Below are 15,956 nucleotides of genomic sequence, written 5' to 3'. Positions count from 1 at the left end.
TCCAAAGGAGAAATGAAGGAGAAGGGGTTGTGGTGTGATCATCCCCCACTGGGAATGCTTTCTTACTTTCCCTTTCTCTCTTTCTGTCTCTGGTGAGCACACTCACCCTCTAGCAAAATTTCGTTATTATTGCTTTTTTAAATATTTATTGTAATTTGTGATTTTACATGCAATCATTATACATCTTTGTAGGATATAGAAGGGTCTTTAAAAGTATGTATATAGGAGGGAACCAGCAGTTAGCGTAATGGCTATGTCGCTGGACTCCCACGTAGTCGACCGCGGTTCGCGTCTCGGACCCGGTGGCTTAAATCTCACGCCAGGCGCGTGTGCGTGCGTGCCCAAGATCCCGAGAGGAGAATGGAGGAGAAGGGATTGCGGCGTGACCATCCCCCCTGGGGGGTGATTTCTCGCTTTCTGTCTCTATGTCTCTCTCTGTCTGTCTGGCGAGCGCACGCGCCCTATAGCAAAAACCTCTCCAAAAAAAAAAAAAAAAAGTATGTATATAGGAGACTAGCAGATGGCGTAATGTTTACGTTGCTGGACTTTCACCTAGTTGACCGCAGTTCGAGTCCTGGACCTAGTGGCTTGAAACTCATGCTAGGTGTATGTGCACATGTTCCTAAGATCCTGAGAGGAGACTGGAGGAGAAAGGACTGCAGCATGGCCATCCCCTCTGGGGGGCGATTTCTCACTTTCTATTTCTCTGTGACTCTGCAGCAAGCTCGTGCACCCCATAGCAAAAAATCTCTCTTTTGTGCTTGCTTTGGCAGCACGCATACCAAAATTGGATTGATACAGAGAAGATTAGCATGGCGTCTGTGCAAGGATGACACGCAAATTCGTGAAGCATTCCTTTTCATCATAGGGGAACTTGTGGAAGTGTCAGATAAACAATTCAAATATTTATAGTGACAAAGCTAAATGAGATGCAAGAGAAAAGTGACAATGAGCTCAAGGAGATGACGAAGATCTTTCACGATTTGAAAGAAGAAATAAACACCATAAAAAAGAATCAAATGGAATTATTAGAGATGAAGACCGTAATACAGAAAATCAAAACTACCCTCGAAAGTATTAAGAGCAGATTAGATCATGCAGAAAATCAAATCCCGAATACAGAAGATAAAACCACTGACCTAGAAAAAATTGGTATTAGCAGATGGTATATTGGTTACATTACTGGACTCCCACATAGTTGACCGCAGTTCGAGTCTCAGATCCAGCAACTTAAACTCATGCCAGGCATGTGTGCATGATGTCCCCCCCAAAAAAAATCCCAAGAGGAGAATGGAGTAGAAGGGATTGTGCCATGGCCATTTCCCTGGGGGATGATTTCTCGTTTTCTGCCTCTCTGTCTCTCCAGCAAGTGCACATGCCCTGTAGCAAAAATCTCTCTGAAAAAAAAAAATTATCAAAAAGACTGAGAAAATAACCAAGAAAAACAAGGGCAATTTACAAGAAATACTAGGTACCATTAAGTGCCCAAATATCAGATAATTGGTATCCCAGGAGAAGAAAATAATAAGGGCATTGGTAATCTATTCCTTGAAATCCTAGAAGATATAGAGAGGCATTAATATATCCATTCCCAAGAAATACAAAGGACCCCACATAGTAATACAAGAAGATCTTCTCCAAGGCACATCATAGCCAGACTGGCCAAAACAACAGACAAAGGCCAGTTACTAAAATTGGCAAGAGAGAAATGTCAAGTTACTTACAAAGGCTATCCCATCAGGTTAACCTTAGACCTCTGGTCAGAAACAATGCAAGCAAAAAAGGAATGGGGAAATATATAAAAAGTGTTAAAAAACTACTTTAACCAAGATTACTATACCCAGCAGGATTATCATTCATATTGGAAGAAAAGATCAAACATTCTCAGATAAACAAAACCTAAAAGAATTTTTTTAAGTAATTATTTTATTTTATTTATTCATTCATTTATTTTTTAGTTTGAGCAGAGAGAGACAGAGGGTGAGAATGAGAGAGAGAGAGGAAGTGAGAAAGCAAGCCACCAGATTCAGGACTTGAACCCTGGTCGACCATGTGGGAGTGTCCAGCTCTTTAACCACCATGCCACCTGCTGGTCCCAACCTAAAAGAATTTACCAACTTCAGACTAGCTCTTCAAGAAGTTCTGAGGGAATGCTATGCCAGGAAAACTAAAAAGTCAGACAGATACAAGAGAACAAAACACAATCAAGGAAATGTCTCACTTCATGAAAGGAGCATGTCTGGAAATATTGATAATAAGGTTGAATGTTAATGGATTAAATTCTCCAATCAAGAGACACAGAGTGGGGACCAGCAGCTAGCATAATGGCTATGTCACTGGACTCCCATGTAGTCGACCGCAGTTCGAGTTCCGGACCCAGTAGCTTAAACTCACGCCAGGCGCGTGTGCATGTGTGCCCAAGATCCCGAGGGGAGAATGGAGAAGGGATTGCAGTGTGGCCATCCCCCCCCCCGCGAGGGGGGTAATTTCTCGCTTTCTGTCTCTCTGTCTCTGTCTTTCCAGTGAGTGCACATGCCCTATAGCAAAAACTTCTCCCTCCCAAAAAAAGAGACACAGAGTGGCTGAATAGATTTAAAAAAAAAAACAAAAAACAGAAACTGTCTCTGTTGCCTATAAGAAATGCACCTTATGAATAAAGACATACATATACTGAAAGTGAAGGGCTGGAAAAAGGTATTCCATGAAAACAAAAGAGTACGTGTACCGTGTATAATAAACAAATCAAGATATTAACATATTTAACACTGTCAACATTTAATTTTATATTATGTTGTGAACATTCAGAACTCACTCCCCTGGTTATTGTGAAAGTATGTACTGAATTGTCTAGCAAAAATTTTTTTAAATGAACATGTCCAGGATGAACCAGTTCATGGCAGAGCCTGGGGAGGACGCTTCTACGTCAGATCTGGCCACTCCGCAGGACTCTGAGGAGAGCTCACACCAGGTCGACGCTGTCTGTCACCATGGGCAAAGGAGACCCCCTTGTATGCCTTCTTCGTGCAGACCTGCCGGGAAAAGCACAAGAAGAAACACCTGAACTCTGTTCAATTTCGCCGAAGTTGCCAAGAAATGTTCAGAGATAGAAGACTATGTCTGCAAAGGAAAAGTCGAAGTTTGAAGATAAAGCAAAAAGTGACAAAGCTCTTTATGACAGGGAGAGTAATAATTACATTCTTCCCAAAGTGGATAAGAAGGGAAACAAAAAGGATCCTAATGCTCCCCAAAGTCTGCCATCTGCCTTCTTCCTGTTTTGCTCTAGGTATCGCCCAAAGATCAAAAGTGAATACCCAGGCCTACCCACTGGGGATACTGCAAAAAAATAAAAAGAGTGAAATGTGGTCTGAACAGTCAGAAAAAGATAACTATATGAACAGAAAGTGGCTAAACTAAAGGAGAAAAATGAAAAGGATATTGCTGCATACCTTGCCAAGGACAAATGTGAAGCAGGAAAGAAGGGCCCCGGCAGGCCAACAGGCTCAAAGAAGAAGAATGAACCAGAGAGGAAGAGGAGGGGGAGGAAGAATTGGCTGTCCTGTAATGATGTGTCTGGAACGCATGTGTGTGCTCAGGCAATTGTTTTGCTAAGAATGTGAATTCAAGTGCAGCTCAATGTTTGCTTCAGTATAAAAACTATACAGATTGCTGTATAGCTGATAAGATTTCTTTGTAAAGAAAATACTTAAAGAATGCAGGTTGTAGCTTTTTGAGGGGCTATTACATAGTTAGATTTTCTAGCTTCTGATGTTGAATGTTCCTTAACATTTAATGGTTTCATTTCTTGACTTGTGTTGGTAGCATAGCACACTTATAGGAATTGGTATCAATAGTAAATTTTGGGGTTTTTAGGATGGTGCATTTTGTGTTCTTTTTATTTTTCAATTTTGTAATGAAATTATGTATTTTAAGAAAAAAAAATGAACATGTCCATTGCTCGAGCCATGATAGGATGTTTTGAGAAAGCCAACTAGATTGTCCCTCTGTAGACTGTGAAATATTAACTGACCTTAGGATAACAGCACCCCTATGATCATTCCCCATGTTCTTACAGGCACAGCTTCCAATGCTCTAAGACAGCCCTACATTTGGCTGACCATCATTCTGACTGTCGCCATGTGCTTACTGCCTGTCGTTGCCATACGGTTCTTGTCCATGACCATCTGGCCATCAGAAAGCGATAAGGTATGTAAGACACATTTCTCTTCCAACCCTCAGTGTCCCTCAAAGCAATCAGCGCACTGCCCATAAATAGTACCTTCCCAGGGCCTGCAGGTAGTGTAATAGTTTAAGGGTACTGGATTCCCACACAGCCAACCGTGGTTCGAATCCCAGACGTGGTGGTTTGCTTTCTCACTTTCCTCTCTCTCTCTCTCTCTCTCTCTCACTCTCTCATTCTCTCTCTCTCTCTCTCTCTCTGGTCAAATTAAAATAAATTAATAAAGACAAATAAAATAATTCCTTTTAAAAAAAATAGTACCTTTCCTGCAAATTTCTTAGTTCATGGGACATTTGGAAAGAATATTTTTTGGGACCAGCACGTGGCATGGTGGTTAAGGGCACTGGACTACCGTATAGCTGACTGCCATTCGAGTTCTGGACTTGGCGCTTGCTTTCTCACTTTCCTTTTTTCTCTCTCTTTATCCCTTTCTGGTCAAATTTAAATAAATATAAATAAAATAAGTATTTTTAAAAAGAAAGATAGAAAAGAACCCTTCTGCTGTCTTTACGTTTAATCTTCATCTTGAAGCTGGAAAGTGGCTACCACAGGGCAGGCATCTCATCCTGACGTCTCAGTGTATAGGGAAATGACAAGAGACAGCTTCGGAGCTTTCCCTTAGGAACCCTGGAACTTCTCTCAGGGGCACAACACGTCCCTGAGGGCTCATCTGCCTGGACTAACCTGGCAAGGGACATCCATAAAGTCCTGTGGGTAATGTGGGCGTGGAGGAGAGGGGTACAAATTTGGACAAGTGGAATTTTCGTTAGAAAGAAGGAGACGCTCAGTAGACAACCTTCGGGGTGCCCCAGACCTCTCTGTCGCAGGGACAGAAGCTGTGGTAGCATCCAGGGAGAGACGCAGTTTTCTCTTGCACCTGTACTAGTCTGATCTGTGACCTGGAAGGAGCAACCTGCTAGGAGTGAGAATCCTGGCTTGCCATTTTCTTTTTTTTTCTTAATTTTTAGCTTGCCATTTTCTAGTTGCACGACTTTATAAAAGTGACATACCCACCCCCCTTCTATAAAGAGGGGGGACAGGGATGCCTGCGAGACTAGTGACAAGCCTGGTGTGGGTGCCCACCCGGAGTCAGCTTCCGTTCACCTCCTTCGGGCCCGGCTTCCACCTCGATGCAGACCTTGCCCTAGCTTCTCCCTTTACTCCTTTTATAGATCCAGAAGCATCGCAAACTGCTAAAGGCGGAAGAGCAGTGGCAGCGGAGGCAGAAGGGGTTCCGCCGGGGCGTGTCGTCCCGGCGCTCTGCCTACGCCTTCTCGCACCAGCGCGGCTACGCGGACCTCATCTCCTCCGGACGCAGCATCCGCAAGAAGCGCTCGCCCCTGGATGCGATTGTCGCGGACGGAACTGCGGAGTACCGGCGGACAGTGGAGAGCTGAAGCCCGGACTCCTGAGGGCCAGAGGGCATGGCTGTGCAGAGGACAGGACTAATTTCTTTTTCTTTCTTTTTTTTTTTTTTACGAAAGACTCTCAGGACTTTTCTTTTTTAATTTGGTAATTGGATTTGTCCCAAAATACCCCAGAAGATAGTAACCTGTAAGTCATACTCCTTGGGTTGAGCTGTTGAGCAAAGCCAAGGATGCCTTTTAAAAACTCCTGTTCCACGGACTACGTTCATTATGATTCAAAGGGAACATTTTAATCCAGTCTCAGTCCGGGACAGTAGAATTAGAAAGTGGCTATTTTAGTTCAAATGTTATTGCCTTATAAAATTATGGTAAAAAAAAAATGTCTTGTCTGTGAACTTCAGCATGAATTTCCCAGAGACGACTTCTTTTACCTACGGGCCCCCTGGTCACAAAGATTTATTTTTAATTTATTTATAAAGGTAATGATGAAAGATTCATGAATGTTAATCACTTGGAAATTAAGTGGTCCAATGACGTTTTCAAAGTTTGTAATAGGCCGCATGGTTTCATGTTCTCTTCATATTCGTTGAATAATGCAGTTCAATCGTGGAAAATTACTTCAGATTTTGTAGGTGTAAGGTTTCAGGCCTTGTAGATCAGATTAAAGAGCACACTACATACTTTCACCATCACATTTGATTTCAACAACTTTCCATAGTACCAAGTGAATTGGGTACTCTCATTTTTTTAAAAAAAAAAGCATCTAAATATTTATGGGCTTTTAAGAAGTTTTTATAAACTGAGGACATCAGAATATTGCAAAGCTTTCTTTTGAAAAGCAAACTTTTGTGCCTGCCTATATGTAAAGTATTTTATAAGGGACTTGAACAGAGACCTCACTCTTTGTCACTTGTCTTATGTCTTGAGAGAAAAGGCTGTTAGTAGCTACACTTGTGAGACTGAGAAACACTTTGTCCTTGTTTTTCTTTTTTCGTTTTGTTTTGTTTTGTTTTTAGATTTTTGCCATAGGGTGCATGTGCTCACAAGAGACAGACAGTGGTGACAGGGAAAGTAAGAAATCGCCCTGCAAGGGATTGGCCACACCACAATCCCTTATCCTTTCTGAATTTTGAGCGCACACACATGCACCTGGCATGATTTCCAAGCCGCTGGGTCTGGGTGTCAAACTGGTTGACCATGTAGAAGTCTAACACCTTAACTACCATACCATCTCCTGGCTCCCTTTTTTCCTTTTTAAAAGTCTTTACTCATGATGGAACACGAGGGCATACATGTGAGAGAAAGAGGGAGTGAAAGAGACCCAGAGATATGGCCACCCTTTACTGGGTCCAGACATGCCACAATCTCCTTTTAAGTTTAACTTTAGTTAATTATGGAAACCATCCTTAATGAGGCAAAAATGATCTTTTTCAGGGGCTTTTTCAGCGTGAGCTCTTTTCTAGTGTGTTGCTCACACATTAGTTTCCTTATTCTAGTTCAGTTGTAGAAATGTTTTCACTAATTTTTTTTATACTATCTGTCCCTTTGAGTTCTTATGACGAAATCACGTGTATATAGTTCATGTTTGGATCAGTTGAGCAATTTGTTTGTCAGTTGTCTCCAATTGGTGAATTCATCCCTGGCTATTTGTATGAAACTAAAAGCTTAAGTTAAAACATCACATTAGTTAACAGAAAATTGCTCTTTTATATGCAGTAAATTATTGATACATGTAATAAACGGAAACATCATATTAGTCAACAGGACATTTTTCTACTATATTCAGTAAAAGGGAATTAAAAGCATTATTTCCAAATTGTTCAAGCCATATAAATTCAGCCAAACATGAGTCCAACATATCAAGACAAACTCTTCTTATGATCTTACACTTTGCTTTACATTTGTTCTGATAGGACTTGGTCTTTTGGGTGTGGCTCCAAGAGATTACACAGAACAGAAGTTGGGGTCACTATGGTTAAAACTGAATGTGTTAGAAACCAGGAAGAAGCTGAATGTTTTTATACCCAGCCCATGAGTCAGAGGACAAGGGAGAAAAAGGCTGATCTATGCATTGCAAAATAGGCAGCAAGGTTTGGGTGTAATGATCACCAACAGTTTCCAAATAACCAATAGCTGACTGATGGATATATATCTATGATACCAAAACCCCATATTTCCCTCTCTGGAGCATGGAAGTGATGACCTGAGTCAAATACAGTTCAAAGTAATGCTTTCATACTTCAGACAGAACTTACACATATTGGCCCACAGTATAGGCAGAAACCAGTGATAGCAGTAACTGCTTTCTCTGTGACTTCTGTAGACCATCAGAATAGAAGATGAAGCCACATTTTCAAAGTAATTTTAATTTTCATGAAAAAAATTTTCCCCTTAAGGAAGGGAACAAATTGTTCAATTGATCCTCCTCAATTTTTAGGAATGACAAAAGAATGTATGGCTCTTTTATGGAAGTAAGTTTCTAAAAGTTTACAATTTTATCTTGTAAATAAAAAGAATTGTAAGTTTCTTGTCTTTTTTTTTACAGAAATATTAGCCTGTGTAATTCTATCCATTTCAGATTTCTATCTTGTTTTTTGAATTGTGGGAAAAGTTGACAATGCAAATGTGTCAAAGACTTATATTGTTGGGTGCAATATTAACAATTTAAAAATGCAAATTGCTTTGGATAAATTATTTCTATATTCTGTAAATCTGAGATTGAATGTATATTTTTGTTTAAAAAAATAAATGCTTTAGTACAAATCTTTGTTAAAGTATAATCTTTTACAATATCTTCTCTGTTTTAGTTTTTGCTAAAAGGCAGTCACACTGACTAGAGAAAGAGATAGGGAAAGTGAGAAATCACCCCCCAGGAGGGATGGCCACACTGCAATCCACTATCTTCCCATCTCCTCTCAGGATTTTGGGTACATATGTACATACACCCAGTTGTGGGTCTGGGACTTGAACTGCACAGTCAGACACCTTAAGCTCCATGCCACCTTCTGGCCCTACAGTAACTTTTAAGTTGTTTTTTTACTTTGTTTGCTTTTTTTTTTTTTTTTTTCAGAGATTCTTTTGCTATAGAGCACATGCAAATCATCCCCTAGGGCAGTGGCCATGCCACAGTCCCTTCTCCTTCATTCTGTCAGGATTTGGAGCATGCATGCACATGCACCTAGTATGAGTTTCAAGCCACTGGGTCTGGGACTTGAACCACAGTCATGGAAGACCACTGACATAACTGCTACGCCATCTACTGGTCTCCGGTTGCATGTTTTTTTTAAGAGCAGAGTGTATCAGCAGGTGGCATGATGGTTAAGGGTGCTGGACTCCCATAGTTGACTGTGGTTCAAGTCCCGGACCTGGCAGTGTGCTAGACTCCCATGGTTGACTGTGGTTCGAGTCCTGGACCTGGCAGTCGAACCATGGTTGACTGTGGTTCAAGTCCCAGACCTGGCAGCTTGCTTTCTCACTTTCCCTCTCTCATTCTGTCCCTCTCTTGTCAAATTAAAAATAAATAAATGAAGTTAAATAAAATAATTTTTTGAGAGGTTTTCGCTATAGGGCGCATGCCAGCTAGCCAGAGAGAGACATAGAGACAGAAAGCGAGAAATCACCCCCCCAGGGGGATGGTCACGCCACAATCCCTTTTCCATTCTCCTCTCGGGATCTTGGGCATGCACGCACACGCGCCCAGCGTGAGTTTTAAGCCACTGGGTCCGGGACGCGAACCATGGTTGACTACATGGGAGTCCAGCGACATAGCCATTACGCTAACTGCTGGTTCCCAATAAAATAATTATTTTTAAAAAAGGGTGAGTGACAAGAATCTACTCTGGCAAGTTTTTTTTTTTTTTTTTGATAAATTCATTGTATTATCAAGCTTCTTTGAGATTATTTACAAAAAGTGGGATGTAACAAAAAATATAAAAGTATACTAAGTGGTATCATTGTAGCCTACTTTGTACATTTTAAAATATATTTTTAATAATACATTCAATCACTATATCATTACAGCATGCAAAATAAATTTTCTCAGCATGGATACACTGTATTAATCTAAAGATATTATCATACATGTTGTCAACAGATAATTTTCTGTTTTTGTGACCCTTGAAAGTATATTACATTCTTTTTTAAAATTTTTTTTTAAGAATTATTTTACTTATTCATTTTAATTTGACCAGAGACACTCAGAAATAGAGAGGAGAGAGAAAGCATGCCACCAGGTCCAAGACTTGAACCATTGTCAGCCATGTGGGAGTATCCAACATCTTAACCACCACGCCACCCGCTGGTCCCAGTATATTACATGTTTCTAGAAGACAGTTATTTTTTAAAAATTTATTTAACTTTAATCTGACCAGAGAGGGATGGGGATGGGGGAGGGGTAGAGTGAGAAAGCAAGCTGCAGATCTGGGACTTGAAGTATATTCACATGTTGGCCATGTGGGAGTCCAGTGCCCTTAACTACCATGCTACTTGTCAGCCCCAAGAGTTACTTTTTTTCTTTTTGTTTTTTAAAGAATTATCTTATTTAACTTTATTTTAATTTGACCAGAGAGGGACAGAATGAGAGAGAGAAAGTGAGAAAGCAAGCTGACAGGTCAGGGACTTGAACTGCAGTCAGCCATGTGGGAGTCCAACACCCTTAACAACCACACCACCTGCTGGCCCTGCCAACAGTTATTTCTTATACAAACACAGCCTGACTTCAAGACAAAAGTTTCCAGCAAGTTTTCTAAAGGAACTTGGTGGTCCTGTGAAGAATTAAAAATAATTAAAGGATTGAAGAATAAAAAAATTTAAAACATTTATCCCTCAAACAACTAAAGTAGCATATCACAGGGGAAAATGGCCTTTCATTTTTTTAGGGATGGTCTCCCAAGTAGGTACAGAATTTTTCTTATACTACTTCTATGGAAGAGCCCTACACGCTGCTCCATTTTCTCCACTTCAAGCTCCCTCAGATGATACTCTAATCACTTGCTGCTAACTACATTTCCCAGAGATTCTCTCAAAGAATCCCCTTCTTAGAGGCCTAAACACACTTTTCTAGTGAGTCACAGCTGCCCCTGCACCCAAGAACTAGGGACAAAGCGACTGAACATATTTTTGGGGCTGTAGATTAGAAAATAAACAAAAATAAACACACAAAAACATACAAGTAAGGGAAAGTGGGGATCAGGTGATCACAACTGATGGAGATAGCCATGGCCCCAAACTGGTCCCAGGTTTATTCTTTTAAAGGGTAGAAAATAGGGAAAAGGGAAGTAGAATACAAAACCAGTTGTTTTCGAGTGTTAATTGGCTGAAGATGGGAGAAGACATCTGATACCATGTAGTTCTATGGAAGTTTTTTCTAATTTTGTGGGCAAATTCTGATTAAAAACATGTGACTTCCTCTAGACCAATACTGCTCTGCAATTTGGATAACAACAGGCAGCAAGTATATTCACATGTTAATTCTGTTCATTACCTTCCAAAGGACTGCTAGTGGAACTGCCTTTCTGCACTTGTCTAAAGGTCACCATGTTTGCTTAGACTGGCCACAAAGGACTGAATGTTAGAAGAAATCTGATGGAAGAAAGAGACAGGTATAGATTTATGGTTTCTAAGATCAGGTTTGCCCAGGGAGGTACATCTTGCTATACTTGGATAAGGGCAGTTTTCCCAAATGACCTCTACTCTTTGGGTCAGAGTAAGAAAAAAGGAAATCCTTGGCCAAAAGTAGAGGCTGAGAAGTAAGCAGACGGTCTACAAAAATGAAGGGTCTTAAGAAATTAATGGAAAATACTTATCATGGGGGGGGGGAAATCTATGAATTTCAAAAATTTTCTACCAAAAGAAATTCATACTTCACACTTTTTCATGATCTTTTTGAAGTCTCCTCCTATGTGATGAATGATTGGTAGGAAAAATAAGTGGAAGGAGTGAATGAGGAAATAGAAGAGAAGGAACACAGGTGAGGAGGAGGTGGGAGGCCTGGGGTTGGAAGTTGGAACAGGGTTGAGCCCAGTGCAAGACAGGTAGGTAGTTCTTGGGTTCAGGGGCATCTGTGATCCACTAGAAAAGTGTGTTTAGGCCTCAAAGTAGGATTCTTTGAGAGAATCTCTGGGAAATGTAGTTAGCAGCAAATGATTAGAGTATCATCTGAGGGAGCTTGAAGTGGAGAAAATGGAGCAGCGTGTAGGGCTCTTCCATAGAAGTAGTATAAGAAAAATTCTGTACCTACTTGGGAGACCATCCCTAAAAAAATGAAAGGCCATTTTCCCCTGTGATATGCTACTTTAGTTGTTTGAGGGATAAATGTTTTAAATTTTTTTATTCTTCAATCCTTTAATTATTTTTAATTCTTCACAGGACCACCAAGTTCCTTTAGAAAACTTGCTGGAAACTTTTGTCTTGAAGTCAGGCTGTGTTTGTATAAGAAATAACTGTTGGCAGGGCCAGCAGGTGGTGTGGTTGTTAAGGGTGTTGGACTCCCACATGGCTGACTGCAGTTCAAGTCCCTGACCTGTCAGCTTGCTTTCTCACTTTCTCTCTCTCATTCTGTCCCTCTCTGGTCAAATTAAAATAAAGTTAAATAAGATAATTCTTTAAAAAACAAAAAGAAAAAAAGTAACTCTTGGGGCTGACAAGTAGCATGGTAGTTAAGGGCACTGGACTCCCACATGGCCAACATGTGAATATACTTCAAGTCCCAGATCTGCAGCTTGCTTTCTCACTCTACCCCTCCCCCATCCCCATCCCTCTCTGGTCAGATTAAAGTTAAATAAATTTTTAAAAAATAACTGTCTTCTAGAAACATGTAATATACTGGGACCAGCGGGTGGCGTGGTGGTTAAGATGTTGGATACTCCCACATGGCTGACAATGGTTCAAGTCTTGGACCTGGTGGCATGCTTTCTCTCTCCTCTCTATTTCTGAGTGTCTCTGGTCAAATTAAAATGAATAAGTAAAATAATTCTTAAAAAAAAATTTTAAAAAAGAATGTAATATACTTTCAAGGGTCACAAAAACAGAAAATTATCTGTTGACAACATGTATGATAATATCTTTAGATTAATACAGTGTATCCATGCTGAGAAAATTTATTTTGCATGCTGTAATGATATAGTGATTGAATGTATTATTAAAAATATATTTTAAAATGTACAAAGTAGGCTACAATGATACCACTTAGTATACTTTTATATTTTTTGTTACATCCCACTTTTTGTAAATAATCTCAAAGAAGCTTGATAATACAATGAATTTATCAAAAAAAAAAAAAAAAAAACTTGCCAGAGTAGATTCTTGTCACTCACCCTTTTTTAAAAATAATTATTTTATTGGGAACCAGCAGTTAGCGTAATGGCTATGTCGCTGGACTCCCATGTAGTCAACCATGGTTCGCGTCCCGGACCCAGTGGCTTAAAACTCACGCTGGGCGCGTGTGCGTGCATGCCCAAGATCCCGAGAGGAGAATGGAAAAGGGATTGTGGCGTGACCATCCCCCTGGGGGGGTGATTTCTCGCTTTCTGTCTCTATGTCTCTCTCTGGCTAGCTGGCATGCGCCCTATAGCGAAAACCTCTCAAAAAATTATTTTATTTAACTTCATTTATTTATTTTTAATTTGACAAGAGAGGGACAGAATGAGAGAGGGAAAGTGAGAAAGCAAGCTGCCAGGTCTGGGACTTGAACCACAGTCAACCATGGTTCGACTGCCAGGTCCAGGACTCGAACCACAGTCAACCATGGGAGTCTAGCACACTGCCAGGTCCGGGACTTGAACCACAGTCAACTATGGGAGTCCAGCACCCTTAATACATTCAATCACTATATCATTACAGCATGCAAAATAAATTTTCTCAGCATGGATACACTGTATTAATCTAAAGATATTATCATACATGTTGTCAACAGATAATTTTCTGTTTTTGTGACCCTTGAAAGTATATTACATTCTTTTTTAAAATTTTTTTTTAAGAATTATTTTACTTATTCATTTTAATTTGACCAGAGACACTCAGAAATAGAGAGGAGAGAGAAAGCATGCCACCAGGTCCAAGACTTGAACCATTGTCAGCCATGTGGGAGTATCCAACATCTTAACCACCACGCCACCCGCTGGTCCCAGTATATTACATGTTTCTAGAAGACAGTTATTTTTTAAAAATTTATTTAACTTTAATCTGACCAGAGAGGGATGGGGATGGGGGAGGGGTAGAGTGAGAAAGCAAGCTGCAGATCTGGGACTTGAAGTATATTCACATGTTGGCCATGTGGGAGTCCAGTGCCCTTAACTACCATGCTACTTGTCAGCCCCAAGAGTTACTTTTTTTCTTTTTGTTTTTTAAAGAATTATCTTATTTAACTTTATTTTAATTTGACCAGAGAGGGACAGAATGAGAGAGAGAAAGTGAGAAAGCAAGCTGACAGGTCAGGGACTTGAACTGCAGTCAGCCATGTGGGAGTCCAACACCCTTAACAACCACACCACCTGCTGGCCCTGCCAACAGTTATTTCTTATACAAACACAGCCTGACTTCAAGACAAAAGTTTCCAGCAAGTTTTCTAAAGGAACTTGGTGGTCCTGTGAAGAATTAAAAATAATTAAAGGATTGAAGAATAAAAAAATTTAAAACATTTATCCCTCAAACAACTAAAGTAGCATATCACAGGGGAAAATGGCCTTTCATTTTTTTAGGGATGGTCTCCCAAGTAGGTACAGAATTTTTCTTATACTACTTCTATGGAAGAGCCCTACACGCTGCTCCATTTTCTCCACTTCAAGCTCCCTCAGATGATACTCTAATCACTTGCTGCTAACTACATTTCCCAGAGATTCTCTCAAAGAATCCCCTTCTTAGAGGCCTAAACACACTTTTCTAGTGAGTCACAGCTGCCCCTGCACCCAAGAACTAGGGACAAAGCGACTGAACATATTTTTGGGGCTGTAGATTAGAAAATAAACAAAAATAAACACACAAAAACATACAAGTAAGGGAAAGTGGGGATCAGGTGATCACAACTGATGGAGATAGCCATGGCCCCAAACTGGTCCCAGGTTTATTCTTTTAAAGGGTAGAAAATAGGGAAAAGGGAAGTAGAATACAAAACCAGTTGTTTTCGAGTGTTAATTGGCTGAAGATGGGAGAAGACATCTGATACCATGTAGTTCTATGGAAGTTTTTTCTAATTTTGTGGGCAAATTCTGATTAAAAACATGTGACTTCCTCTAGACCAATACTGCTCTGCAATTTGGATAACAACAGGCAGCAAGTATATTCACATGTTAATTCTGTTCATTACCTTCCAAAGGACTGCTAGTGGAACTGCCTTTCTGCACTTGTCTAAAGGTCACCATGTTTGCTTAGACTGGCCACAAAGGACTGAATGTTAGAAGAAATCTGATGGAAGAAAGAGACAGGTATAGATTTATGGTTTCTAAGATCAGGTTTGCCCAGGGAGGTACATCTTGCTATACTTGGATAAGGGCAGTTTTCCCAAATGACCTCTACTCTTTGGGTCAGAGTAAGAAAAAAGGAAATCCTTGGCCAAAAGTAGAGGCTGAGAAGTAAGCAGACGGTCTACAAAAATGAAGGGTCTTAAGAAATTAATGGAAAATACTTATCATGGGGGGGGGGAAATCTATGAATTTCAAAAATTTTCTACCAAAAGAAATTCATACTTCACACTTTTTCATGATCTTTTTGAAGTCTCCTCCTATGTGATGAATGATTGGTAGGAAAAATAAGTGGAAGGAGTGAATGAGGAAATAGAAGAGAAGGAACACAGGTGAGGAGGAGGTGGGAGGCCTGGGGTTGGAAGTTGGAACAGGGTTGAGCCCAGTGCAAGACAGGTAGGTAGTTCTTGGGTTCAGGGGCATCTGTGATCCACTAGAAAAGTGTGTTTAGGCCTCAAAGTAGGATTCTTTGAGAGAATCTCTGGGAAATGTAGTTAGCAGCAAATGATTAGAGTATCATCTGAGGGAGCTTGAAGTGGAGAAAATGGAGCAGCGTGTACGGCTCTGCCATAGAAGTGGTATAAGAAAAATTCTGTACCTACCTGGGAGACCATCCCTAAAAAAAATAAAAGGCCATTTTCCCCTGTGATATGCTCCTTTAGTTATTTGAGGGATAAATGTTTTTAATCAAAGAGCACCCCCTAAAGGCTCTTAGTTATATTCAGTACCAGAAACTGCTCAGGAATGACTGTCAATGAGAATAAAGTGACGGATTCTGAGGAGACCAGTGTGATAGCAAAATGTACTCTCATGGAATAAAATGTATTTCTCTCTTTTTTTTTAAAGAACTATTTAACTTTACTTATTTATTTACTTATTTTAATTTCACCAGAGAGG

At 40.2% G+C, this 15,956-nt stretch overlaps 1 protein-coding gene and 1 non-coding gene across 4 annotated transcripts in view; both read left to right on the top strand.

Moving 5' to 3' along the window:
* Positions 1 to 6,230, top strand: part of ATP8B1 (ATPase phospholipid transporting 8B1) — a 158,898-nt gene extending 152,668 nt beyond the window's left edge. For all 3 annotated transcript variants that reach the window (XM_027768129.1, XM_006139916.3, XM_027768099.1), the window contains 2 exons: positions 4,073 to 4,203; positions 5,410 to 6,230. In XM_027768129.1, coding sequence (XP_027623930.1) covers positions 4,073 to 4,203; positions 5,410 to 5,634 — 356 coding nt within the window. In that variant the 3' untranslated portion in view covers positions 5,635 to 6,230. The remainder of the gene's footprint in view (positions 1 to 4,072; positions 4,204 to 5,409) is intronic.
* On the top strand, positions 758 to 864 carry LOC114006676 (U6 spliceosomal RNA). The gene has a single exon (XR_003548382.1). It is a non-coding gene; the product is annotated as a U6 spliceosomal RNA (small nuclear RNA).
* Positions 6,231 to 15,956: the final 9,726 nt, after the last annotated feature.

Source organism: Tupaia chinensis, unplaced genomic scaffold (genome assembly GCF_000334495.1).
Source record: "Tupaia chinensis unplaced genomic scaffold, TupChi_1.0 Scaffold000012_1, whole genome shotgun sequence".
NCBI lineage: Eukaryota > Metazoa > Chordata > Mammalia > Scandentia > Tupaiidae > Tupaia > Tupaia belangeri.
This window is presented reverse-complemented; position numbering and strand designations above follow the sequence as displayed.